This window comes from Mixophyes fleayi, chromosome 12 (genome assembly GCF_038048845.1).
Source record: "Mixophyes fleayi isolate aMixFle1 chromosome 12, aMixFle1.hap1, whole genome shotgun sequence".
Classification (NCBI taxonomy): Eukaryota; Metazoa; Chordata; class Amphibia; order Anura; family Limnodynastidae; genus Mixophyes; species Mixophyes fleayi.
In genome coordinates this window covers 81,546,924-81,574,069 of record NC_134413.1, presented here as the reverse complement: position 1 = coordinate 81,574,069, position 27,146 = coordinate 81,546,924, and the positions used below count along the sequence as shown (strand labels likewise).

General features: G+C 41.8%; 1 protein-coding gene across 1 annotated transcript; it reads left to right on the top strand.

Moving 5' to 3' along the window:
• Window positions 1-1,026: 1,026 nt before the first annotated feature.
• On the top strand, window positions 1,027-26,666 carry LOC142108436 (uncharacterized). Its single transcript, XM_075192073.1, has 3 exons — window positions 1,027-1,112; window positions 4,175-4,329; window positions 11,399-26,666. The coding sequence occupies exons 2-3, from the start codon at window positions 4,192-4,194 to the stop codon at window positions 25,646-25,648; spliced, it is 14,388 nt and encodes a 4,795-aa protein (XP_075048174.1). The 5' UTR covers window positions 1,027-1,112; window positions 4,175-4,191; the 3' UTR covers window positions 25,649-26,666.
• Window positions 26,667-27,146: the final 480 nt, after the last annotated feature.

The window sequence follows — 27,146 nt, the reverse complement described above, 5'->3', positions numbered from 1 at the left end:
CCACTCATCGCAATGTGAGGTTATTTTTTATTAACCTCCGGAATGCCTGGCAGACCACCAGATGAAGACTACCTGCACCATAGATATTAGCTGAGCAATAAATTGGTTGAGGATGGTTGTGTGGGGGGTGTTTATTTCTAATAAAGATGTTTTTTATCATGGTGTATGTGTTTCTTATGCATTTATCCTCTGTGCACTACAGGTCCCAGCAGGTCTTGCATGCCAGGGCATGCTGGACCTTGCAGTTCCAGAGGTGCCGGCATACACAAACACTTTTAGGTGTCCAGGGCTTTCTGGGATCAGAAGTGCACTATGTCACAATGCTTCACAATGACTTTATTTTGCCAATTAGCTATTTGTGAAGAGCCATAGTACTTTCAGCATGGGGCTGGTGTTTCCAAGGGTGCGCACATTTTTTTTTTTCTTGGGGCCTGATTCCCACTAGGAGGGTTAAGCCCCGTGGTGACCAGCCTGCGTGGAACACCCTTACTGTACGTGGGCTTCGTTAGCCGGCCTCTTCCCACCCCCATTCCAACTCTCTAGCCTTAGAGTCGCAACGGACAGGTACGTATAACTCTAGAGTCTGCGCAGTACTGAAAAGCGCTTTTTGCGCCAAGTGCACGTCATAAATGCGACGTCATGAAGCCATTCTTCAATAAAGCATCATCCTTCTTCTTATGACACAGATCCAAGAAACAGGCTTACAACATGTCTGTCAACTCATACTAATTGCAGTGTGATTCAGGAATTACACTACGAGAGGTTATGAAGTTTCTTCTCCTTGAGTGACAAGAGTTAGAGAGAAAGAGACTGAACTACATTGCTGCAATATGTTGTATTCATACAGAATTATTCAGGCTGGGTGTGACTGGAGCTGTGTAGTGTTCTGAAAATGTCAGGAAGGTAAAGGATGGATGGGACTTCAGCCTAAAGCAGGAACCCTTTGTGGGTGGAGATATGTTGTGTGTCACCTGTGTCCTGGGACGTTTATAATATAAGGACACCCTGCTTACTACACAAATATCTGCAGATGCTCAGACAAAGCACCTAACCTGCTCCTCTCTCCACCTCAAGTGTTTATCCAGAAGTCCTCCGCTTTCTCACCTGAGCAGGTAACCGACCAGTAATTATTCTGTGCTCAGCAATATTATTATTGTTATTATTATTATTATTGTTATTATCTGGGTTCCTACCACCTCAGATTGCAGTCCCCATACTGTCTGCAGATATGTGCTACACTGTGTCTGTTTATTGCATTCTGGAGGAAGCCCGACTCTTTGTAGATCACTAAAGCAGTGATGTTATGTTGACTTTGTGGTTTGAGATATAAGTTGCTCAGTTTGATGTGAAGCTGTTTAAAGTCTCTTCTGGTTCATATTTGCTAATAAGATTTTCCTATTAAACTCAGTGATGACTTATGAATACTGATTCATATTGACACTCTATTCTATACATTTCTGTGAGATGATTCTCTACACCTTTGTTGTTACAATTTGTTTCCCAAAAACTATCCGGATGAATATATTTGTGACAGGGAAAACACCGTGAACTACGAATGAAGCAGCACATAAACTGTAAGAAATGTGGAACTTCTGGTATGACAATGGAACGTATGCTTTACTTTATAAGAAGCCGATGTGACGGGTGTGGTCTGTCACTCTCTCCTGCGGACGGGTATAAGTGTAAGCAGTGTGGCATGTTTTAATGATTGCAGCACTGTGGATTTCTATACCTAGAATTTAATAGCTGATATAATTGTTATATAATTAGATCCTGTCAGCTCGCAAGGAATCTTGTATTAATGACTTAGCTCGTGGCGGAGACCTGTTACACCCTTTATCAGTCATTGTAAAATGTTCCACTTTGGACTAGGAAGGGCAGGCAATGATGGGTTAGAGGTTTCAGAGGAGTGGAGTGTCCTGAAGAGCTAACACTCCTTTGTAGGCGTTGTTTTGTGCTCCTGGGGACATTTAGGGCAGTTATAATACTGTGTAATAATAACTAGTTACATTCAGCCCCTGTTACCGGACTGTATAAATGCAATGCTCTGGACTTAACCCTTTCCATGCTCAATAACCCCTAGTATGCTGGGACACAGTAGTGTCTATAAAGCCTCTTCCATTCTGGTATAGAGAAATGTACATAGTAATAGTTTTTCATCCTGGAGCAGAGTAGTATACACAGCATTAGCTTATGTGCCGGAACAGAGCTCTATGTACAATTACCTATTCTGTGCTGGAACGGCGCTGTATACAGTAGCTGCGTGCTGGAGCAGAGGTGCGTGCTGTAACTGTTTCCATGCTTGACCAGAGCAGAATACAGCAAACATTTTCATGCTGGAGCAGAGCAATTTACAGTTTTCCCTTTCATGCAGGAACAGAGCTGAGTACAGTAACTTCTTCAATGTTTTGGGCATCAGGCGCAGTGTAAAATCAACTTGGGGGGGTGCTGTGTGCCATAATTTGCCCAGGCTCACCCAGATTTCCCACCAAAGCGGAACAAGACGATGGTGCAAAAGTTTGCACCAGCCAACAGGAGTAGCCGGATGGAGTGAGGGCGTACGGTGTAAGCGTACCAGTGCCCCTAGTATTGCAAGCGATAATTTAAGTTTAAAAAAGTTGCAAGTAATGAAATGGGTAGTGGTAGTAGAGTGACAGGAGGTCGGACACTGACTCTTGTGGGTATATTTACTAAACTGCGGGTTTGAAAAAGTGGAGATGTTGCCTATAGCAACCAATCAGATTCTAGCTGTCATTTTGTAGAGTGCACTTAATAAATGACAGCTAGAATCTGATTGGTTGCTATAGGCAACATCCCCACTTTTTCAAACCCGCAGCTTAGTAAATCTAGCCCTTGGTGTGCACAGGTTGGCCATATAAATCATTAATAAACTAATCTTAAATATTTGTGAAATAGTTTGTTTTTATAATTCCTGGAATTAACAAGGTTTTATTTTACCGTTCATTTATTTTTTATATAATCACCTGGTCATTATCAGGCCTTTAGAGTAGGACTCTCCAATGTCCTGTCGCTGGCATTATTGTAACAGTATCATAACCGCACTGCCCCCCCTGTGTTTATTACATGCGAATATTGATGATGGATTGTGGGAAAGATCATCCTTCTGTAATAATAATAACAAGTGAGGTTGTGCTCAATGCTATGTTATTAAAATGACACAGGGGGATATTGGAGAAGTCTCTAATGACCAAAAAATTGTTGGGTTAGTGTGAACATGACCGAAATAAATGGTGAAAAATAAATAGCTTTTAATAAAGAAAACAAGTCACATATATAGTTCTAATTGCCTTATTATTAATATTAGATGTATTATATTACATAGTAGGTACTACCTATCCATTGTCTTGTTACTAGTATTAGGTATGGTATTAAGCATTGTATATCTTTTGTTAGAATGGGTGTGTCATCCTAAAGGTGGGCGGGGCACACGTTCACACTGCGCCTCAGTCTCCTGGGGAGAATGTAGAAGAATCGGATGCATACCATCTCATTAAACACTGAGTGGCGGAGGCACGAAGACGCAATTTGCGGGTTCACCTCCCGCCATAGGGCCTGATTGATTAAGGAAAGTAAGGGAAAAAAGGAGTACATTTTCTCCTGGACAAACCATGTTACAATGCAAGGGGTGCAAATTAGTTTACTATTTTGCACATAAGATAAACACTGTTTTTTTCATCTAACAAATACTTGATAGCTTTATTTTTACACTGACGTCTAAAGTGGATCTTGGACATGCCCTACCCCAATTATAAATCTGTCCTCACATATTACATTTACCTCCTCCTCCAATGTAACATGGTTTTGCCAAGATGTAAAGTTACTCATTTTTTTGCTTTACTCTCTTTAATTAATCAGGCCCAATAAGTTTACTTAATGGGCGGGGCTGGAATATATGAATTGTATCATGTCTCTGCCCACCCTAAGAGATTTGCCTGCTCTCTTGGTCGTCTCTCTAACTCAAGAGTCTTCTGGATATTCTGGTAAAGTGGCACCTATGTTCTGACCCTATTAGCGCAATCATGGCAACTTACCCCCAAAATTAATCTGCTAGTACTCCAATATGTAGGGATATGAAATATGAACTTTATGTAAGATGATACAAGTATAATATTGTGTTTTTTTTAATACATTTATTCTTCCTTCTGACCTGCAGTTTAGATCCGGGCAGCTATGGCCAATCTCCTGACCGCCATCCGCAGGATCATCGAAACTTTCCACAGTTACAGCAGCAGGAGCCCGCCCTGCGACAAGCTGAACAAGGAGGAATTCAACAGTCTCATCCAGACGCAGTTCGCTGATGTTATCGAGGTACAGATTCCGGTGTCAATAGAAACTATATTAGGGGACCTGGAAACAAATGGGCAAAAATAACGCTTTATGTCTAGTTTGTTATACTTATGCTGACATTTATTTTACAACCACAAAAGTGAGCGTGGCTAAACCAGTTCTGCAAAGCGCTTTATTTATGACAAGGCGAAATTAGCACAAATTCACAGAAAAAAATACTTCACCTAATGGGTAAAGCGAATCAGAACAATTTTTGCTGTGATAATGTTTTCACGCGCAAGTGTCGTTAGTTTGTGTAATATGGTCTGAAGGTGTAAGGAAGTGAATTCACAATATTTTAAGTTCCAAGGAATCCAAGGCAGCGCTCAGGGGTGAGCATGGTGCAGAATGTAAGATGACTCTAGAGTCGGGTTACCGCAGCTGCTTACGGAGACCTCTCAGGTTTTTTAAAGCAAACTAAAACATGTTTATTGGTTTTTTTAAGTTTTTCCAGTGAGGTTGGTTCAAGTTGTACCATGCTGAGGGTAGTTCTCCCTGCTACACCCAGTCTCTAGTCTGCTTCTGCTTTTCTTCTTTGACTGCAAGAGGAAGCGCCATGTGCCAGCGATCACCTACAGTACCTGCCAACGTTCACAGTTGGAATTTTGAGACAAAATAGACCACAATCACTATAACTACACTGAATTTGGGTGACGCCATGCCCCCTTTGCCCCCTATGATTGCCATAAGTTAGGTTTGTGTTGGGAAAACAACAGGAATGTTGGCAGGTATATGATCACCTGTGCTTCCTCCTGCAGTCATAATACTGGTCAGAGCAGAGATTGCCAGCAGATGTGGGGATGTACAGGGCAGAGTGGACCTACCATGAAGCAATTGAAGCACTTGTCTCAGGCAGCATGTTGTGAGGTGCAGGAAAATTTAATGAACTTGTTTCAAAATACTAACTTCCTTGCTGTAAAATTCTGCCAGCCGCCGTTTGGCTGATCGGTTTTTGGTGTCACCTTGTTCCTGCAATAAACAGGAACCTAGTCCCTGGGATGGACGAGAGGAGCGTTCCATTTTCTTCTCCTTTTTGTGCATGGGATAATGGTGGAAATGCCTCAGGCAGTTTAGTGATGTGAAATCGATCGATTGTTCTAAGAGGTCAGCATACCGCACAACTTCTCGTGTCAGCTCCTTAGAGGCCATTTCACAGAATGGTAGGAGAAGGGATATGCGTCACAGAAGGGGCGTGTCCACATAGTGATGGGGGTGTGGCCAACATGGGCTGTGGCCGCGCCTCTTTACACGTGACATATTATGTATTAAAATGGTGTTGCTCTCACCTGTGTGTGTACCAATAAAATCTATATATATATTTTAATTTCTGTTGTGTTGGTACTTTGTACAAGTTAGTTTGGCCATCCTCAGCACTGTTTATTTCTGGTTGTGTTGTCCTCACCTGTTATTGCAGATTTCACAGCCTGGTACAGGATTCTTATGTGGATCCTGGAATGTTGGGACCTGTTTGGAAAATGTATATGAAATATGGAAAATAATTAGTGAACACCATACACAGCACAAGTCACGCAGTATATAATTTTATAACAAGCAAAATATGTATGATAAAAATAATCACAGATATCTATATGTTTGGAAATGGTCAGATAATGAAACACAATTGTAACTGTATAAGAGAAATGTCTACCTCTAGGGGCTCTGCACTCAAAAACCCTTAAATATATAAATTCAATAATGATGAGAGAAAATTACATAACATTTTAAACCCCAAAATAATTTATTCATAAAGTAACAATATGGGAGAGATTCAATTGCCAGCGATGTGGTACGTGGACATTGCGCTGCGCACATTGCTGCAATTACAGTATTAATCTCCACCGCAAGGTGTCTTGTGGTCCTTCCTGAGACAACTCACGTCTAATTACATCTCACCCTATGTCTCAGAATACAAGAAATTCTAAAATATATGTATCTCTATCTCTCTCTCTCTCTCTCTCTTTATATATATATATATATATATATATATATATATATATATATGTTTCAGGGTTTTTGAGCACCTCTTAATTTTTAGCGTGCAGTATACAATATATACATTATAATAAAACATTACATTTATCACTCTCTACCCAGCCACATCATGCCACCCCCCAGGCACATAATAAACCCCCCCAGAGACGACATAACCCTCCCTCCCCCCAGAAACGACATAACCCCCCCAGGCACATCATATCTCCCCCAGACACATCACACCACCCCCCCAGTTACATCATAACCCCCCAGACACATCATAATCCCCCCAGACACATCTCATCACCACCCAGATACATCATAACTCCCCCAGATACATCATAACCCCCCAAACACATCACATCACCCCCCAGATACATCATAACCCCCGCCAGACACATCATAACCCCCCCAGACACATCACACCACCCCCCAGATACATCATAACCCCCCAGACACATCATAACCCCCCCAGACACATCACGCCACCCCCCAGAAACTACATAACCCCCCCAGGCACATCATATCTCCCCCAGACACATCACACCACCCCCCCAGTTACATCATAACCCCCCAGACACATCATAATCCCCCCAGACACATCTCATCACCCCCCCCAGATACATCATAACTCCCCCAGATACATCATAACCCCCCAAACACATCACATCACCCCCCAGATACATCATAACCCCCGCCAGACACATCATAATCCCCCCAGACACATCTCATCACCACCCAGATACATCATAACTCCCCCAGATACATCATAACCCCCCAAACACATCACATCACCCCCCAGATACATCATAACCCCCGCCAGACACATCATAATCCCCCCAGACACATCTCATCACCACCCAGATACATCATAACTCCCCCAGATACATCATAACCCCCCAAACACATCACATCACCCCCCAGATACATCAGAACCCCCGCCAGACACTACATAACCCCCCCAGACACATCATGCCACCCCCCACATACATCATAACCCCCCAGACACATCATAACCCCCCAGACACATCACGCCACCCCCCAGATACATCATAACCCCCCAGACACATCATATCACCCCCCAGATACATCATAACCCCCGCCAGACACATCACGCCACGCCCCAAATACATCATAACCCCCCAGACACATCATAACCCCCCAGACATATCACGCCACCCCGCCAGACACATAATAACCCCCCCCCCCCCAGACACATCATAACCCCCCCAGACCAGCATACTTACCTAAGCTGTGCTGGTACTACTGACATGTCAGTGGAAAAGTCCTGCAGAGTGAGGAGGAAGCTCCTAGTCTCCCCTCGGCTTGTTCTGCAGGCTGCTGGGACGGTGTGTGATGTCTGGGGACTGGGAGCAGTTGCCCACTAGCTCCATCCCACCCCCTTTACATCCCTCCACCCCCTTTTTTGTCACAAATAAAAGTAATAATAAAAAAAAAAAGTAATTTAAAAAAATAATGAATTTCCCTGCAGAGGAGGCCATTTTTTTTGTATCCCCCCCCCCCCCTCTTCAGCGCCCCTGCTAATAACACTCAAGGTAGAGGATAGTTGACTCTATACACAGGGACAGAAACTTGCATTAATAAATAAAGGTAGCATCAGAAGGTAATTATACAAAATGTCATATTACAGATCTATTTATATATATTTATATTGTGACACCAGTGGTAATACAGAGTGTGCAATTATTTTGTGTACTCATAAATACAGGGCTAGGTTTTCATATTTACATATCACCTGGTAATTAAACAGCAGTAACCGCGGGTGGCACAGAAGAATTTGGACCACACAAAGTTTGCAAATATGCAAAATTGTTATTGATGCAAAATAACCTGGAAATACATTTGCGGTGTGGAGATATTGTCACCTGAGAAACAGCTCCATAAACTTATTACATAGGGTAACAGATGAGAAATATTTCTTTTTTCTGCTAGAAACAATCGGGTGTTTCCAGGCTGAGCAGGGTGTAACTTCTATGGGGTGTAACTGTTCAACCTACTGAACAAAGGAATAAATATCTGTAATTGTACAAAAGTCAAGGCAAGAGTAGTGTTGATAATGATGACTGTGAGAAAGGAATTATTACAATTACAATCCTGCTCCGGTTGTTTTTAGACACAGAGCTCTGAGACACTTTCACTACAACCAGAACATACTTAGAAATGAATACTGATATAAGATCTATTATCCAGAATGCTTGGTTTTTTTTGTATAACATTTTTATATATTTACACTACTTGAAATCACCATAATATATCATTATAACACATTGTTCCCAGCATTTTACCAACATTGTGTAGCAGAACTCCTCACAGTGACTGAAATATGAATTGTTCATGTCTGTGTGTTTTACATTTTCCTCAATACTTTCTGTAGCAAAAATCCTCAAGGTGACTGTAGTAGACAGTGATGTGGCTTGTGTGTATGCCATTCTCCTCCTCATTAACTTGTGTAGTTGAGCTCCTCACAGTGACTGTAGTAGGAGGTGATCATGTCTGTGTGTATAACATTCTCATCAATGCCTTGTGTAGTAGAGCTCCTCACAGTGACTGTAGTAGGAGGTGATCATGTCTGTGTTTATAACATTCTCCTCCTCATTAACTTGTGCAGTAGAGCTCCTCACAGTGACTGTAGTAGGAGGTGATCATGTCTGAATGTATAACATTTTCATCAATGCCTTGTGTAGTAGAGCTCCTCACAGTGACTGTAGTAGGAGGTGATCATGTCTGTGTGTATAACATTCTCATCAATGCCTTGTGTAGTAGAGCTCCTCACAGTGACTGTAGTAGGAGGTGATCATGTCTGAATGTATAACATTTTCATCAATACCTTGTGTAGTAGAGCTCCTCACAGTGACTGTAGTAGGAGGTGATCATGTCTGAATGTATAACATTCCCATCAATGCCTTGTGTAGTAAAGCTCCTCACAGTGACTGTAGTATTAGGTGATCATGTCTGAATGTATAACATTTTCATCAATGCCTTGTGTAGTAGAGCTCCTCACAGTGACTGTAGTAGGAGGTGATCATGTCTGTGTGTATAACATTTTCATCAATGCCTTGTGTAGTAGAGCTCCTCACAGTGACTGTAGTAGGAGGTGATCATGTCTGTGTGTATAACATTTTCATCAATGCCTTGTGTAGTAGAGCTCCTCACAGTGACTGTAGTAGGAGGTGATCATGTCTGTGTGTATAACATTTTCATCAATGCCTTGTGTAGTAGAGCTCCTCACAGTGACTGTAGTAGGAGGTGATCATGTCTGAATGTATAACATTTTCATCAATGCCTTGTGTAGTAGAGCTCCTCACAGTGACTGTAGTAGGAGGTGATCATGTCTGTGTGTATAACATTTTCATCAATGCCTTGTGTAGTAAAGCTCCTCACAGTGACTGTAGTATTAGGTGATCATGTCTGAATGTATAACATTTTCATCAATGCCTTGTGTAGTAGAGCTCCTCACAGTGACTGTAGTATTAGGTGATCATGTCTGAATGTATAACATTTTCATCAATGCCTTGTGTAGTAGAGCTCCTCACAGTGACTGTAGTATTAGGTGATCATGTCTGAATGTATAACATTCTCATCAATGCCTTGTGTAGTAGAGCTCCTCACAGTGACTGTAGTAGGAGGTGATCATGTCTGTGTGTATTCTCATCAATGCCTTGTGTAGCAGAACGCCACATAATGCCTATAGAAGGGATGGTTTGGTGATCATGTCTTGAACCAGCTTCTTTTCTCATACCAGATTAACAAATTGCTCTGGAAGGTCTCTGTAATTTCACACATTTTAGAATCAGTAAAACAATTGATAACAATCGATTGTTCGGGGCGCTTAAACTGGTAAAATTCGATCAAATTTCGAACCTCAGCAAAATTTTCGATCATCTTTAATCATGTCTGTGTAAAAGACATAACTGCACCTCTTGTATTTTTAGAGAGAGGACAAGGGGACTGCCACCAAATTACTTTAAAGGACCCATAAAAGTACAATACACTTAGCCTTATATAAGAGCTACTAAAACCATTTACAATTACACATGTAGCCCATTCCTCTCAGGCATCTCCCAGCCATGGAGAATAAAATGCTCCTCGGGGTCACCATGGCCAACTTTGGTGACTCCCACATCGCCCAAATTACAATGCTTTGATGTCTACATTTTTCAAGCCACTTGCCTGTAAAAGTATGAATATGGGGAAGAATGTATTAACCAAACAGCTTCACCCAATGTGATAGAAGCCAGAGCTCCTTCAACCTTGGATATTGTAGCCTGGTAAGAGGTTGGTGTAAAAGGCAGGTACGGAGAATATTGATTTGGGCAAAAAACTACTTTAGAAATTTTCTTTTTAGATTTTACAGGTTTTTAGAAAGTTAAGATCTCCATTTACCCACAGCGAAATAAGGGAATCTGACAGCACGCCTGGTTACTGACACTAACTCAATTGCTGTCCAAGGGCGTGGACAGAGACACTAGAATGAGAAAAGGGAGTGGTCAGCCTAGACCGGCAGAGCACCTATTTCAAATACAAACCTAAAAATCTACCTAAAAAATCACTAACTCATTAGTACTACGTGTCATTCTCTCTGATCAGCACTAATAGAATGTGGGGAGCAGTGAAACTTGTAGTTGCAGATCTGCTATCTAGCGGTGATACCCCGAAACTCTGGAGTGGGAAGAACATCAAAAGAGAATTTACATCCCCAGGGGTAATAGCCTTTATTGCAGGTGTACAGTGCTCACTAACTAGATATATCAATATTATTCCTTTTTTGCAAAGAAAAACAATGGGCATGTGTGATAAGCTTTAGTACTCAGGCTTCGAGGGCCACATGGCATAACATAACATAAGCTCCACCGATATCGAACTTCGGCTGTACGGAGCAGTTGTGTGAACTGTCAATCTCAGAATGGTTTTAGTCACTTTTATTACCTCAAAATCTTTCCATTTCCATAATCGGTTAAAATAATTATTAATTTTGTTTAATGAAAACTTCTTATTTGTGTCTCATAAAGAAAAAAAAATGACGGGTGATTATTTCTTCTACTTTTCTGTTCACATTCAGGATTCTGGTGATCCACACACAATTGAAGTTATACTGCATGCCCTGGATACAAACAATGACGGGGAAGTGGACTTTAAAGAGTTTCTGGAACTAGTGTCAAAAGTTGCTGTTGCTTATTTTGCTGCACTGAAAACACAGAAAGGTTGCCAAATATGTGCACAGAAGAAGGTCCACACACAGAAACAAAATCCAATGGAGAAACAAGATCCAACACAGAAACAAGACACTGTCCAGAAAAAAGACCCGACACAGAAACAAGAACAAACTGTTAAACAAGACCCAAACCGGAAACTAGACACTACCCTTAAACAGGACCCAACACAGAAACAAGACCCAAAACAGAAGCAAGACCTAACATGTAAACAAGACCCAACACAGAAACAAGACCCAGCACAGAAACAAGACCCAGCACAGAAACAAGACCCAGCACAGAAACAAGACCCTACACAGAAACAAGACCCTACACAGAAACAAGACCCAAAACAGAAACAAGACCCGACACAGAAACAAGATCCTAAAATGAAACAAGACCCTATACAGAAACAAGACACAGCAAAGAAACAAGACCCAGCACAGAAACAAGATCCAACAAGGAAACAAGATCTAACATGTAAACAAGAGTCAACACAGAAACAAGACCCTACACAGAAACAAGAACCAAAACAGAAACAAGACCCTACACAGAAACAAGACCCAGCACAGAAACAGGACCGAGAACAGAAACAAGACCCAGCACAGAAACAGGACCGAGAACAGAAACAGGACCCAGCACAGAAACAAGATGCTACAAAGAAACAAGATCTAACATCTAAACAAGACCCAGAAGAGAAACAAGACCCAGCACTGAAAGAAGATCAGACACAGAAACAAGATCCTACACAGAAACAGGACAGAGCACAGAAACAAGACCCAACACAGAAACAAGATTCAACACAGAAAGACCCGACACAGAAACAAGACCGAACACAGAAACAAGACCCAACAGAGAAACAAGATCCAACACAGAAACAGGACAGAGAACAGAAACAGGACCCAACACAGAAACAAGATCAAACACAGAAACTAGACCCAACAAAGAAACAATATCCTACACAGAAAGACCAGACACAGAAACAAGACCCAACAAAGAAACAAGATCCAACACAGAAACAAGACCCAACACAGAAACAAGACCCAACACAGAAACAGGACCCAAAACAGAAAGAAGACACTACACAAAAACAAGACCGAACACAGAAACCAGATCTAACATGTAAAGAAGACCCAAAACAGAGACAAGACCCAACACAGAAACAAGACCGAACACAGAAACAAGACCCAACACAGAAACAGGAACCTACTCAGAAACAAGACCCTACAGAGAAACAAGACCCAACACAGAAACAAGACCCAACACAGAAACAAGACCCAACACAGAAACAAGACCCAACACTGAAACAAGACCCTACAGAGAAACAAGACCCAACACAGAAAAAGGACCCAACACAGAAACAAGACCCTACACGAAAACAAGACCTAACACAGAAACAAGACACCACACAGAAACAAGACCGAACACAGAAACAAGACCCTAAACAGAAACAGGATCCAACACAGAAACAGGACCCAACACAGAAACAAGACCCAACACAGAAACAAGATCTAACATTTAAACAAGACCCTACACAGAAACAAGACCCTACACAGAAACAAGACCCAACACAGAAACAATACCCAACACAGAAACAAGATCTAACATGTAAACAAGACCCAAAACAGAAACAGGACCCAACACAGAAACAAGACCCTACACAAAAACAAGACCCAACACAGAAACAAGACCCTACACAGAAACAAGACCCTACACAGAAACAAGACCCTACACAGAAACAAGACCCTACACAGAAGCAAGACCCTACACAGAAGCAAGACCCTACAGAGAAACAAGACCCAACACAGAAACAGGACCCAGCACAGAAACAAGACCCTACACAGAAAAAAGACCCTACACAAAAACAAGACCCTACACAGAAACAAGACCCAACACAAAAACAAGACCCAACACAGAAACAAGATCCAACACAGAAGCAAGACCCAACACAGAAATATGATCTAACATGTAAACAAGACCCAACACAGAAACAAGACCCAACACAAAAACAAGACCCAACACAGAAACAAGATCCAACACAGAAGCAAGACCTTACACAGAAACAAAATCTAACATGTAAACAAGACCCAACACAGAAACAAGACCCAACACAAAAACAAGATTTAACATGTAAACAAGACACTACACAGAAACAAGACCCTACACAGAAACAAGACCCAACACAGAAACAAGACCCTACACAGAAGCAAGACCCTATACAGAAAAAAGACCCTACACAGAAACAGGACCCAACACAGAAACAAGACACAACACAGAAACAAGACCCAACACAGAAACAAGACCCAGCACAAAAACAAGATCCTACACAAAAGCAAGACCCTACACAGAAACAAGACCCTACACAAAAACAAGACGCTACACAGAAACAAGACCCAGCACAAAAACAAGACCCAACACAGAAACAAGATCTAACACAGAAGCAAGACCCTACACAGAAACATGATCTAACATGTAAACAAGACCCAACACAGAAACAAGACCCAACACAAAAACAAGATTTAACATGTAAACAAGACCCTACACAGAAACAAGACCCAACACAGAAACAAGACCCTACACAGAAACAAGACCCAACACAGAAACAAGACCCTACACAGAAGCAAGACCCTATACAGAAACAAGACCCTACACAGAAACAGGACCCAACACAGAAACAAGACCCTACACAAAAACAAGAACCAACACAGAAACAAGACCCAGCACAAAAACAAGATCCTACACAAAAGCAAGACCCTACACAGAAACAAGACTCTACACAGAAACAAGACCCAACACAGACACAGGACCCAGCACAAAAACAAGACCCTACACAGAAACAAGACCCTACACAGAAACAAGATCCAACACAGAAGCAAGACCCTACACAGAAGCAAGACCCTACACAGAAACAAGACACTACACAGAAACAAGATCTAACATGTAAACAAGACCCTACACAGAAACAGGACCCAACACAGAAACAAGACCCAACACAGAAACAAGACCCAACACAGAAACAAGACCCTACACAGAAACAAGACCCAAAACAGAAACAAGACCCTACACAGAAACAAGACCCTACACAGAAACAAGACCCTTCACAAAAACAAGACCCAACACAGAAGCAAGATCCTACACAGAAACAAGATCCAACACAGAAACAAGACCCAACACAAAAAAAAGATTTAACATGTAAACAAGACCCAAAACAGAAACAGGACCCAACGCAGAAACAAGACCCTACACAGAAACAAGACCCAAAACAGAAACAAGACCCTACACAGAAACAAGACCCTACACAGAAACAAGACCCTACACAAAAACAAGACCCAACACAGAAGCAAGATCCTACACAGAAACAAGACCCAACACAGAAACAGGACCCAGCACAGAAACAAGACCCTACACAGAAACAGGACACAACACAGAAACAAGACCCAACACAGAAACAAGATCTAACATGTAAACAAGACACAACACAGAAACAAGACCCGACACAGAAACAAGACCCTACACAGAAACAAGACCCAATACAGAAACAAGACCCTACACAGAAACAAGACCCAACACAAAAACAAGACCCTACACAGAAGCAAGACCCTACACAGAAGCAAGACCATACACAGAAACAAGACCCTACACAGAAACAGGACCCAGCACAGAAACAAGACCCTACACAGAAACAGGACCCAACACAGAAACAGGACCCAACACAGAAACAAGACCCTACACAGAGACAGGACCCAACACAGAAACAGGACCCAACACAGAAACAATACCCAACACAGAAACAAGAACCTACACAAAAACAAGACCCAAAAGAGAAACAAGACCCAACACAGAAACAAGATCCAACACAGAAACAAGACCCTACACAGAAGCAAAACCCTACACAGAAACAAGACCCTACACAGAAACAAGACCCTACACAGAAGCAAGATCCTACACAGAAACAAGATCTAACATGTAAACAAGACCCAACACAGAAACAAGACACTACACAAAAACAAGACCCAACACAGAAACAAGACCCAACACAGAAACAAGATCCAACACAAAAGCAAGACCCTACACAGAAGCAAGACCGTACACAGAAACAAGACTCAACACAGAAACAAGACCCAACACAGAAACAGGACCCAGCAGAGAAACAAGACCCTACACAGAGACAGGACCCAACACAGAAACAGGACCCAACACAGAAACAATACCCAACACAGAAACAAGAACCTACACAAAAACAAGACCCAAAAGAGAAACAAGACCCAACACAGAAACAAGATCCAACACAGAAACAAGACCCTACACAGAAGCAAAACCCTACACAGAAACAAGACCCTACACAGAAACAAGACCCTACACAGAAGCAAGATCCTACACAGAAACAAGATCTAACATGTAAACAAGACCCAACACAGAAACAAGACACTACACAAAAACAAGACCCAACACAGAAACAAGACCCAACACAGAAACAAGATCCAACACAAAAGCAAGACCCTACACAGAAGCAAGACCGTACACAGAAACAAGACTCAACACAGAAACAAGACCCAACACAGAAACAGGACCCAGCAGAGAAACAAGACCCTACACAGAGACAGGACCCTACACAGAAACAAGACCCTACACAGAAACAAGACCCTTCACAGAAACAAGACCCTACACAGAAACAAGACCCTACACAGAAACAAGACCCTACACAGAAGAAAGACCCTATACAGAAACAAGACCCTACACAGAAACAGGACCCAACACAGAAACAGGACCCAACACAGAAACAAGACCCTACACAAAAACAAGACCCTACACAAAAACAAGACCCTACACAGAAGCAAGACCCTACACAGAAGCAAGACCCTACACAGAAACAAGACCCTACACAGAAACAGGATCCAGCACAGAAACAGGACCCAACACAGAAACAAGACCCTACACAGAAGCAAGACCCTACACAGAAGCAAGACCCTACACAGAAACAAGACCCTACACAGAAGCAAGAACCTACACAGAAACAAGATCTAACATGTAAACAAGACCCAACACAGAAACAAGACACTACACAAAAACAAGACCCAACACAGAAACAAGACCCAACACAGAAACAAGATCCAACACAAAAGCAAGACCCTACACAGAAGCAAGACCCTACACAGAAACAAGACTCAACACAGAAACAAGACCCAACACAGAAACAGGACCCAGCACAGAAACAAGACCCTACACAGAAACAGGACCCTACACAGAAACAAGACCCTACACAGAAAAAAGACCCTACACAAAAACAAGATCCAACACAGAAACAAGATCCAACACAAAAACAAGACCCTTCACAGAAACAAGATCTAACATGTAAACAAGACCCAACACAAAAACAAGATTTAACATGTAAACAAGACCCTAAACAGAAACAGGACCCAACACAGAAACAAGACCCTACACAGAAACAAGACCCTTCACAGAAACAAGACCCTACACAGAAACAAGACCCTACACAGAAGAAAGACCCTATACAGAAACAAGACCCTACACAGAAACAGGACCCAACACAGAAACAGGACCCAGCACAAAAACAAGACCCAACACAGAAACAAGACCCAGCACAAAAACAAGATCCTACACAAAAGCAAGACCCTATACAGAAACAAGACCATACACAGAAACAAGACCCAACACAGAAACAGGACCCAGCACAGAAACAAGACCCTACACAGCAACAGGACCCAACACAGAAACAAGACCGTACACAGAAAAAAGACCCTACACAAAAACAAGACCCTACACAGAAGCAAGACCCTACACAGAAGCAAGACCTTACACAGAAACAAGACCCTACACAGAAACAGGACCCAGCACAGAAACAAGACCCTACACAGAAACAGGACCCAACACAGAAACAGGACCCAACACAGAAACAAGACCCTACACAGAAAAAAGACCCTACACAAAAACAAGACCCAACACAGAAACAAGACCCTACACAGAAACAAGACCCAACACAGAAACAATACCCAACACAGAAACAAGACCCTACACAAAAACAAGACCCAAAAGAGAAACAAGACCCAACACAGAAACAAGATCCAACACAGAAACAAGACCCTACACAGAAGCAAGACCCTACACAGAAGCAAGACCCTACAGAGAAACAAAACCCTACACAGAAGCAAAACCCTATGCAGAAAGAAGACCCTACACAGAAACAAGACCCTACACAGAAACAAGATCTAACATGTAAACAAGACCCAAAACAGAAACAAGACACTACACAAAAACAAGATCAAACACAGAAACAAGACCCTACCCAGAAACAAGATCCAACACAAAAGCAAGACCCTACACAGAAGCAAGACCCTACAGAGAAACAAGACCCAACACAGAAACAAGACCCAACACAGAAACAGGACCCAGCACAGAAACAAGACCCTACACAGAAACAGGACCCTACACAGAAACAAGACCCTAAACAGAAAAAAGACCCTACACAAACACTAGACCCAACACAGAAACAAGACCCTACACAGAAGCAAAACCCTACACAGAAACAAGACCCTACACAGAAACAAGACCCTACACAGAAGCAAGATCCTACACAGAAACAAGATCTAACATGTAAACAAGACCCAACACAGAAACAAGACCCAACACAGAAACAAGATCCAACACAAAAGCAAGACCCTACACAGAAGCAAGACCGTACACAGAAACAAGACTCAACACAGAAACAAGACCCAACACAGAAACAGGACCCAGCAGAGAAACAAGACCCTACACAGAAACAGGACCCTACACAGAAACAAGACCCTACACAGAAACAAGACCCTTCACAGAAACAAGACCCTACACAGAAACAAGACCCTACACAGAAACAAGACCCTACACAGAAGAAAGACCCTATACAGAAACAAGACCCTACACAGAAACAGGACCCAACACAGAAACAAGACCCAGCACAAAAACAAGGCCCAACACAGAAACAAGACCCAGCACAAAAACAAGATCCTACACAAAAGCAAGACCCTATACAGAAACAAGACCATACACAGAAACAAGACCCAACACAGATCCAGGACCCAGCACAGAAACAAGACCCTACACAGCAACAGGACCCAACACAGAAACAAGACCGTACACAGAAAAAAGACCCTACACAAAAACAAGACCATACACAGAAGCAAGACCCTACACAGAAGCAAGACCCTACACAGAAACAAGACCCTACACAGAAACAGGACCCAGCACAGAAACAAGACCCTACACAGAAACAGGACCCAACACAGAAACAGGACCCAACACAGAAACAAGACCCTACACAGAAACAAGACCCAACACAGAAACAATACCCAACACAGAAACAAGACCCTACACAGAAACAAGACCCAACACAGAAACAATACCCAACACAGAAACAAGACCCTACACAAAAACAAGACCCAAAAGAGAAACAAGACCCAACACAGAAACAAGACCCTACACAGAAGCAAGACCCTACACAGAAGCAAGACCCTACACAGAAACAAGATCTAACATGTAAACAAGACCCAACACAGAAACAAGACACTACACAAAAACAAGACCCAAAACAGAAACAAGACCCAACACAGAAACAAGATCCAACACAAAAGCAAGACCCTACACAGAAGCAAGACCCTACACAGAAACAAGACTCAACACAGAAACAAGACCCAACACAGAAACAGGACCCAGCACAGAAACAAGACCCTACACAGAAACAGGACCCTACACAGAAACAAGACCCTAAACAGAAAAAAGACCCTACACAAACACTAGACCCAGCAGAGAAACAAGACCCTACACAGAAACAGGACCCTACACAGAAACAAGACCCTACACAGAAACAAGACCCTTCACAGAAACAAGACCCTACACAGAAACAAGACCCTACACAGAAGAAAGACCCTACACAGAAGCAAGACCCTACACAGAAACAAGACTCAACACAGAAACAAGACCCAACACAGAAACAGGACCCAGCACAGAAACAAGACCCTACACAGAAACAGGACCCTACACAGAAACAAGACCCTACACAGAAAAAAGACCCTACACAAAAACAAGACCCAACACAGAAACAAGATCCAACACAAAAACAAGACCCAACACAGAAACAAGATCCAACACAAAAGCAAGACCCCACACAGAAACAAGATCTAACATGTAAACAAGACCCAACACAGAAACAAGACCCAACACAAAAACAAGACCCAACACAGAAACAAGATCCAACACAGAAACAAGATCCAACACAGAAACAAGACCCTTCACAGAAACAAGATCTAACATGTAAACAAGACCCAACACAAAAACAAGATTTAACATGTAAACAAGACCCTAAACAGAAACAGGACCCAACACAGAAACAAGACCCTACACAGAAACAAGACCCTTCACAGAAACAAGACCCTACACAGAAACAAGACCCTACACAGAAGAAAGACCCTATACAGAAACAAGACCCTACACAGAAACAGGACCCAACACAGAAACAAGACCCAGCACAAAAACAAGACCCAACACAGAAACAAGACCCAGCACAAAAACAAGATCCTACACAAAAGCAAGACCCTATACAGAAACAAGACCATACACAGAAACAAGACCCAACACAGAAACAGGACCCAGCACAGAAACAAGACCCTACACAGCAACAGGACCCAACACAGAAACAAGACCGTACACAGAAAAAAGACCCTGCACAAAAACAAGACCCTACACAGAAGCAAGACCCTACACAGAAACAAGACCCTACACAGAAACAGGACCCAGCACAGAAACAAGACCCTACACAGAAACAGGACCCAACACAGAAACAGGACCCAACACAGAAACAAGACCCTACACAGAAAAAAGACCCTACACAAAAACAAGACCCAACACAGAAACAAGACCCTACACAGAAACAAGACCCAACACAGAAACAATACCCAACACAGAAACAAGACCCTACACAAAAACAAGACCCAAAAGAGAAACAAGACCCAACACAGAAACAAGATCCAACACAGAAACAAGACCCTACACAGAAGCAAGACCCTACACAGAAGCAAGACCCTACAGAGAAACAAAACCCTACACAGAAGCAAAACCCTATGCAGAAAGAAGACCCTACACAGAAACAAGACCCTACACAGAAGCAAGAACCTACACAGAAACAAGATCTAACATGTAAACAAGACCCAAAACAGAAACAAGACACTACACAAAAACAAGACCAAACACAGAAACAAGACCCTACACAGAAACAAGATCCAACACAAAAGCAAGACCCTACACAGAAGCAAGACCCTACAGAGAAACAAGACCCAACACAGAAACAAGACCCAACACAGAAACAGGACCCAGCACAGAAACAGGACCCAGCACAGAAACAAGACCCTACACAGAAACAGGACCCTACACAGAAACAAGACCCTAAACAGAAAAAAGACCCTACACAAACACTAGACCCAACACAGAAACAAGATCCAACACAAAAACAAGACCCAACACAGAAACAAGATCCAACACAGAAACAAGATCCAACACAGAAACAAGGCCCTTTACAGAAACAAGATCTAACATGTAAACAAGACCAAACACAGAAACAAGACCCAACACAAAAACAAGATTTAACATGTAAACAAGACCCTACACAGAAACAGGACCCAACACAGAAACAAGACCCTACACAGAAACAAGACCCTACACAGAAACAAGACCCTACACAGAAGAAAGACCCTATACAGAAACAAGACCCTACACAGAAACAGGACCCAACACAGAAACTTGACCCAGCACAAAAACAAGAACCAACACAGAAACAAGACCCAGCACAAAAACAAGATCCAACACAAAAGCAAGACCCTTTACAGAAACAAGACCCTACACAGAAACAAGACCCAACACAGAAACAGGACCCAGCACAGAAACAAGATTCTACACAGAAACAGGACCCAACACAGAAACAAGACCCTACACAAAAACAAGACCCAACACAGAAACAAGACCCTACACAAAAACAAGACCCTACACAAAAACAAGACCCAACACAGAAACAAGATCCAACACAGAAGCAAGACCCTACACAGAAACAAGATCTAACATGTAAACAAGACCCAACACAGAAACAAGACCCAACACAAAAACAAGACCAAACACAGAAACAAGATCCAACACAGAAGCAAGACCCTACACAGAAACAAGATCTAACATGTAAACAAGACCCAACACAGAAACAAGACCCAACACAAAAACAAGATTTAACATGTAAACAAGACCCAAAACAGAAACAGGACCCAACACAGAAACAAGACCCTACACAGAAACAAGACCCTATACAGAAACAAGACCCAACACAGAAACAGGACCCTACACAGAAACAAGACCCAACACAAAAACAAGACCCAACACAGAAACAAGATCCAACACAGAAACAAGACCCAACACAGAAACAGGACCCAGCACAGAAACAAGACCCAACACAGAAACAGGATCCTACACAGAAACAAGACCCTACACAGAAAAAAGACCCTACACAAAAACAAGACCCTACACAGAAACAAGACCCAACACAAAAACAAGACCCAACACAAAAACAAGACCCAACACAAAAACAAGATCCAACACAGAAGCAAGACCCTTTACAGAAACAAGATCTAACATGTAAACAAGACCCAACACAGAAGCAAGACCCTACACAGAAGCAAGACCCTACACAAAAACAAGACCCTAAACAGAAGCAAGACCCTACACAGAAACAAGACCCTACACAGAAACAGGACCCAACACAAAACGAAGACCCAACACAGAAACAAGACCCAACACAAAAACAAGACCCAACACAGAAACAAGATCCAACACAGAAACAAGACCCTACACAGAAGCAAGACCCTACACAGAAACAGGACCCAGCACAGAAACAAGACCCTACACAGAAACTGGACCCAACACAGAAACAAGATCCTACACAGAAAAAAGACCCTACACAAAAACAAGACCCAACACAGAAACAAGACCCAACACAAAAACAAGATCCAACACAGAAACAAGATCCAACACAGAAGCAAGACCCTACACAGAAACAAGACCCTACACAGAAGCAAGACCCTAAACAGAAACAAGACCCAACACAGAAACAGGACCCAGCACAGAAACAAGACCCTACACAGAAACAGGACCCAACACAGAAACAAGACCCAACACAGAAACAAGACCCAACACAAAAACAAGACCCAACACAGAAACAAGATCCAACACAGAAGCAAGACCCTACACAGAAACAAGATCTAACATTTAAACAATACCCAACACAGAAACAAGATCCAACACAGAAGCATGATCCTACACAGAAACAAGACCCAACACAGAAACAAGACCCTACACAGAAACAAGACCCAACACAAAAACAAGACCCTACACAGAAGCAAGACCCTACGCAGAAACAAGAACCTACACAGAAGCAAGACCCTACACAGAATCAAGACCCTACACAGAAACAGGACCCAGCACAGAAACAAGACCCAACACAGAAACAGGACCCAGCACAGAAACAAGACCCTACACAGAAACAAGACCCAACACAAAAACAAGACCCAACACAGAAACAAGATCCAACACAGAAGCAAGACCCTACACAGAAACAAGATCTAACATGTAAACAAGACCCAACACAGAAACAAGACCCTACACAGAAACAAGACCCAACACAGAAACAAGACCCAACACAAAAACAAGACCCTACACAGAAGCAAGACCCTACACAGAAACAAGAACCTACACAGAAGCAAGACCCTACACAGAAACAAGACCCTACACAGAAACAAGACCCAACACAGAAACAAGACCCAACACAAAAACAAGACCCTACACAGAAGCAAGACCCTACACAGAAACAAGAACCTACACAGAAGCAAGACCCTACACAGAAACAAGACCCTACACAGAAACAGGACCCAGCACAGAAACAAGACCCAACACAGAAACAGGACCCAGCACAGAAACAAGACCCTACACAGAAACAGGACCCAACACAGAAACAAGACCCAACACAGAAACAAGACCCAACACAAAAACAAGACCCAACACAGAAACAAGATCCAACACAGAAGCAAGACCCTACACAGAAAAAAGATCTAACATGTAAACAAGACCCAACACAGAAACAAGACCCAACACAAAAACAAGATTTAACATGTAAACAAGACCCAAAACAGAAACAGGACCCAGCACAGAAACAAGACCCTACACAGAAACAGGACCCTACACAGAAACAAGACCCTACACAGAAAAAAGACCCTACACAGAAAAAAGACCCTACAGAAAAACAAGACCCAACACAGAAACAAGATTCAACACAGAAGCAAGACCCTACACAGAAACAAGATCTAACATGTAAACAAGACCCAACACAGAAACAAGACCCAACACAAAAACAAGATTTAACATGTAAACAAGACCCAAAACAGAAACAGGACCCAGCACAGAAACAAGACCCTACACAGAAACAGGACCCTACACAGAAGCAAGACCCTATACAGAAACAAGATCTAACATGTAAACAAGACCCAACACAGAAACAAGACCCAACACAGAAACAAGATCCAACACAGAAGCAAGACCCTATACAGAAACAAGATCTAACATGTAAACAAGACCCAACACAGAAACAAAACCCTACACAGAAGCAAGACCCTACACAGAAACAAGACCCTACACAGAAACAGGACCCAACACAGAAACAAGACCCTACACAAAAACAAGACCCAACACAGAAACAAGATCCAGCACATAAACAAGATCCTACACAAAAGCAAGACCCTACACAGAAACAAGACCCTACACAGAAACAAGACCCAACACAGAAACAGGACCCAGCACAGAAACAAGACCCTACACAGAAACAGGACCCAACACAGAAAGAAGACCCTACACAGAAACAAGACCCTACACAAAAACAAGTCCCAACACAGAAACAAGACCCAACACAAAAACAAGACCCTACACAGAAACAAGATCCAACACAGAAACAAGACCCTACACAGAAGCAAGACTCTACACAGAAACAAGACCCAACACAGAAACAGGACCCAGCACAGAAACAAGACCCTACACAGAAACAGGACCCAACACAGAAACATGACCCTACACAGAAAAAAGACCCTACACAAAAACAAGACCCAACACAGAAACAAGATCCAACACAGAAGCAAGACCCAACACAGAAACAAGATCCAACACAGAAGCAAGACCCTACACAGAAACAAGATCTAACATGTAAACAAGACCCAAAACAGAAACAGGATCCAACACAGAAACCAGACCCTACACAGAAGCAAGACCCTACACAGAAGCAAGACCCTAGACAGAAACAAGACCCCACACAGAAACAGGACCCAACAGAGAAACAGGACCCAACACAAAAACAGGACCCAACACAAAAACAAGAACCAACACAGAAACAAGACCCAACAGAAAAACAAGACCCAACACTGAAACAAGATCTAACATCTAAACAAGACCCAACACAGAAACAAGACCCAACACAGAAACATTACCCTACCCAACAATATTATTCACATGATCTTCCAACTCATCATATATGGGGCACCAATCTACTCCAAAAAGAACGAGATTTAAAAGATGACCAATGCGCACACATGTTTCAAAAGCCACAGCAACACAGAGAACAATGGCATGATGTAAGTGCATCCTCAAGCTATTATCAAATCTCTTCTGGTGTACAGCATATTACTCAGCAATCATCCTGGTCGGTGCATGAACATCAGCTTTCTGGAGCTATGGGTTCGACAACCACTCTCGGGGTTCGTGAAATTGAAGTACAAAAAAGAGAGCTGTCCTGGTCTGAGAGTCCATTATATGCCCTTTCTCAGCAATCTCCAAAAATGATAAGGAACCGCAATATTGACCAGCATTCCATAGCTGAGTCAGGACAGTCTGAACAGTCTCAGCAACCTTCACCAAAATCACAGGATATCGCTGATAAACACCAACAGTCACAACCTTCATCGTCTGGAACTACGCCCTCGGCCCAAGCAAGTTCCACCCAAAAGGAGGAGAAGAAAACATCTCCACATAAGACCTTCAAATGGCCGTGGCAGTAATCAAAATCTGGTTGTCGATTTTCATGTTTTAGTAAGAGGCCTTATAGGGAATTGAAAGTTAATTAAGCTGTTTTTATAACTATCAATTCTCCTATGTTATTTTCTTAGCACACATTCTTGTCTTGCTGTGATCGGAATCCAACATAGTCGCTAACTTTTTCCCAATTAGACCATTAGCTTGGGGATACAGATTAAATATCTGGGAAATATTCAAATTATTTTGAGTAAGTGGCCATGTCAAATTACAGTAAAGCAAGAGCTCTTCAGAAATACATGAAAATTCTAATTTTTTTATAACTAAATGTTATAAATATGTTTATTTTATTATTCTTAACTACTGCTTAAAATCTTTTTCAGGTTTGACCTTAAAGGACAACTATTATATGATTTTCCCAGTCCCGAAGCTCAATCATGTTCTGGTTGGCCAATACTAGATTGGATGGCCGTACATTTATGGCCGTTTATGTAGAAATGTAACTTTAAATAATAAGCAAATACATAATGAAAAACAATCATTAAATAAAATATATTCGTTCATGAATGAATAATAATTAAATATTGTATCTTAATTGGTACACATGGAAACATTGACAGTTATGCAGTACCGATCTATTATAAGTATAATATAACTGTAATACAAAATTATACAGTTTATGTGCTTTTGTTGTCCCTATTGTGCTAGAAGAAAAATGTGGTGTCATTAAGTAGTAACAGTAATCAAACATTTTGCATTTTTCCCATAGTAAAAGACATTGCAAACTGTAATTACAGAATTATGAAGGTAACACAAATATAGCTTTCCTTGAATTGCAGAAATAGAATAATCACTAACTGCTGTGTATAAATATAGTATTCAATCTTTGCATTCATATTAACATATAATTAACATTATATGAATATATTAACGTGCATGTCATGTGGGGACAGTAGGAATATTATAATGGCATAACTCTGATATATAATGTACATGCTATTTGGTGTTGAAATTCCAGCGTAATAAAACTTAATTAACTCATGACTGGTGAGCCTGTTATTGTGTGCTTAATGGGGAAACATAAAATACTGACAGTAAATAAAATCCATTTGTGTCATGTGGTTTATCCTCAGGTCAAACCTACGTTACTATTGTTTGACTTTAATTACAGGGATTTTCTCCACTTTGCCTGTCTAATATATATACTTATAAAGAAACTACAAATACTTTGTCATAATTTATCAGAACCATCCATATATCAATATTGCAGTCTCTCAGAGGAAATTACTAGCACTGCGCTGTCACCTAATGGTGTACTAATCTGGTATGGTGCTGCTAAACAGGAAATCCCAACCTCTTCAACTAATATACTTTAACAGTAATTCCAAGCGCACAACATAACAGATATGAAAATGAAAAGTATAAAAGCAGAGTCGTGTTAGGGAAGATGAATAAAACTCTAGCTCTAGCCAATAATCTAAAATTAACAAGCACAATTAATTTAGCTTAAATTAAGAACCACAA

Excerpts from the sequence above, each read along its gene's own strand:
- LOC142108436 (XM_075192073.1), top strand. The coding sequence starts at position 4,192 with ATGGCCAATCTCCTGACCGCCATCCGCAGGATCATCGAAACTTTCCAC. Across the intron at positions 4,330-11,398 it reads AGTTCGCTGATGTTATCGAG|GATTCTGGTGATCCACACAC; the intron begins GTACAGATTCCG and ends GTTCACATTCAG.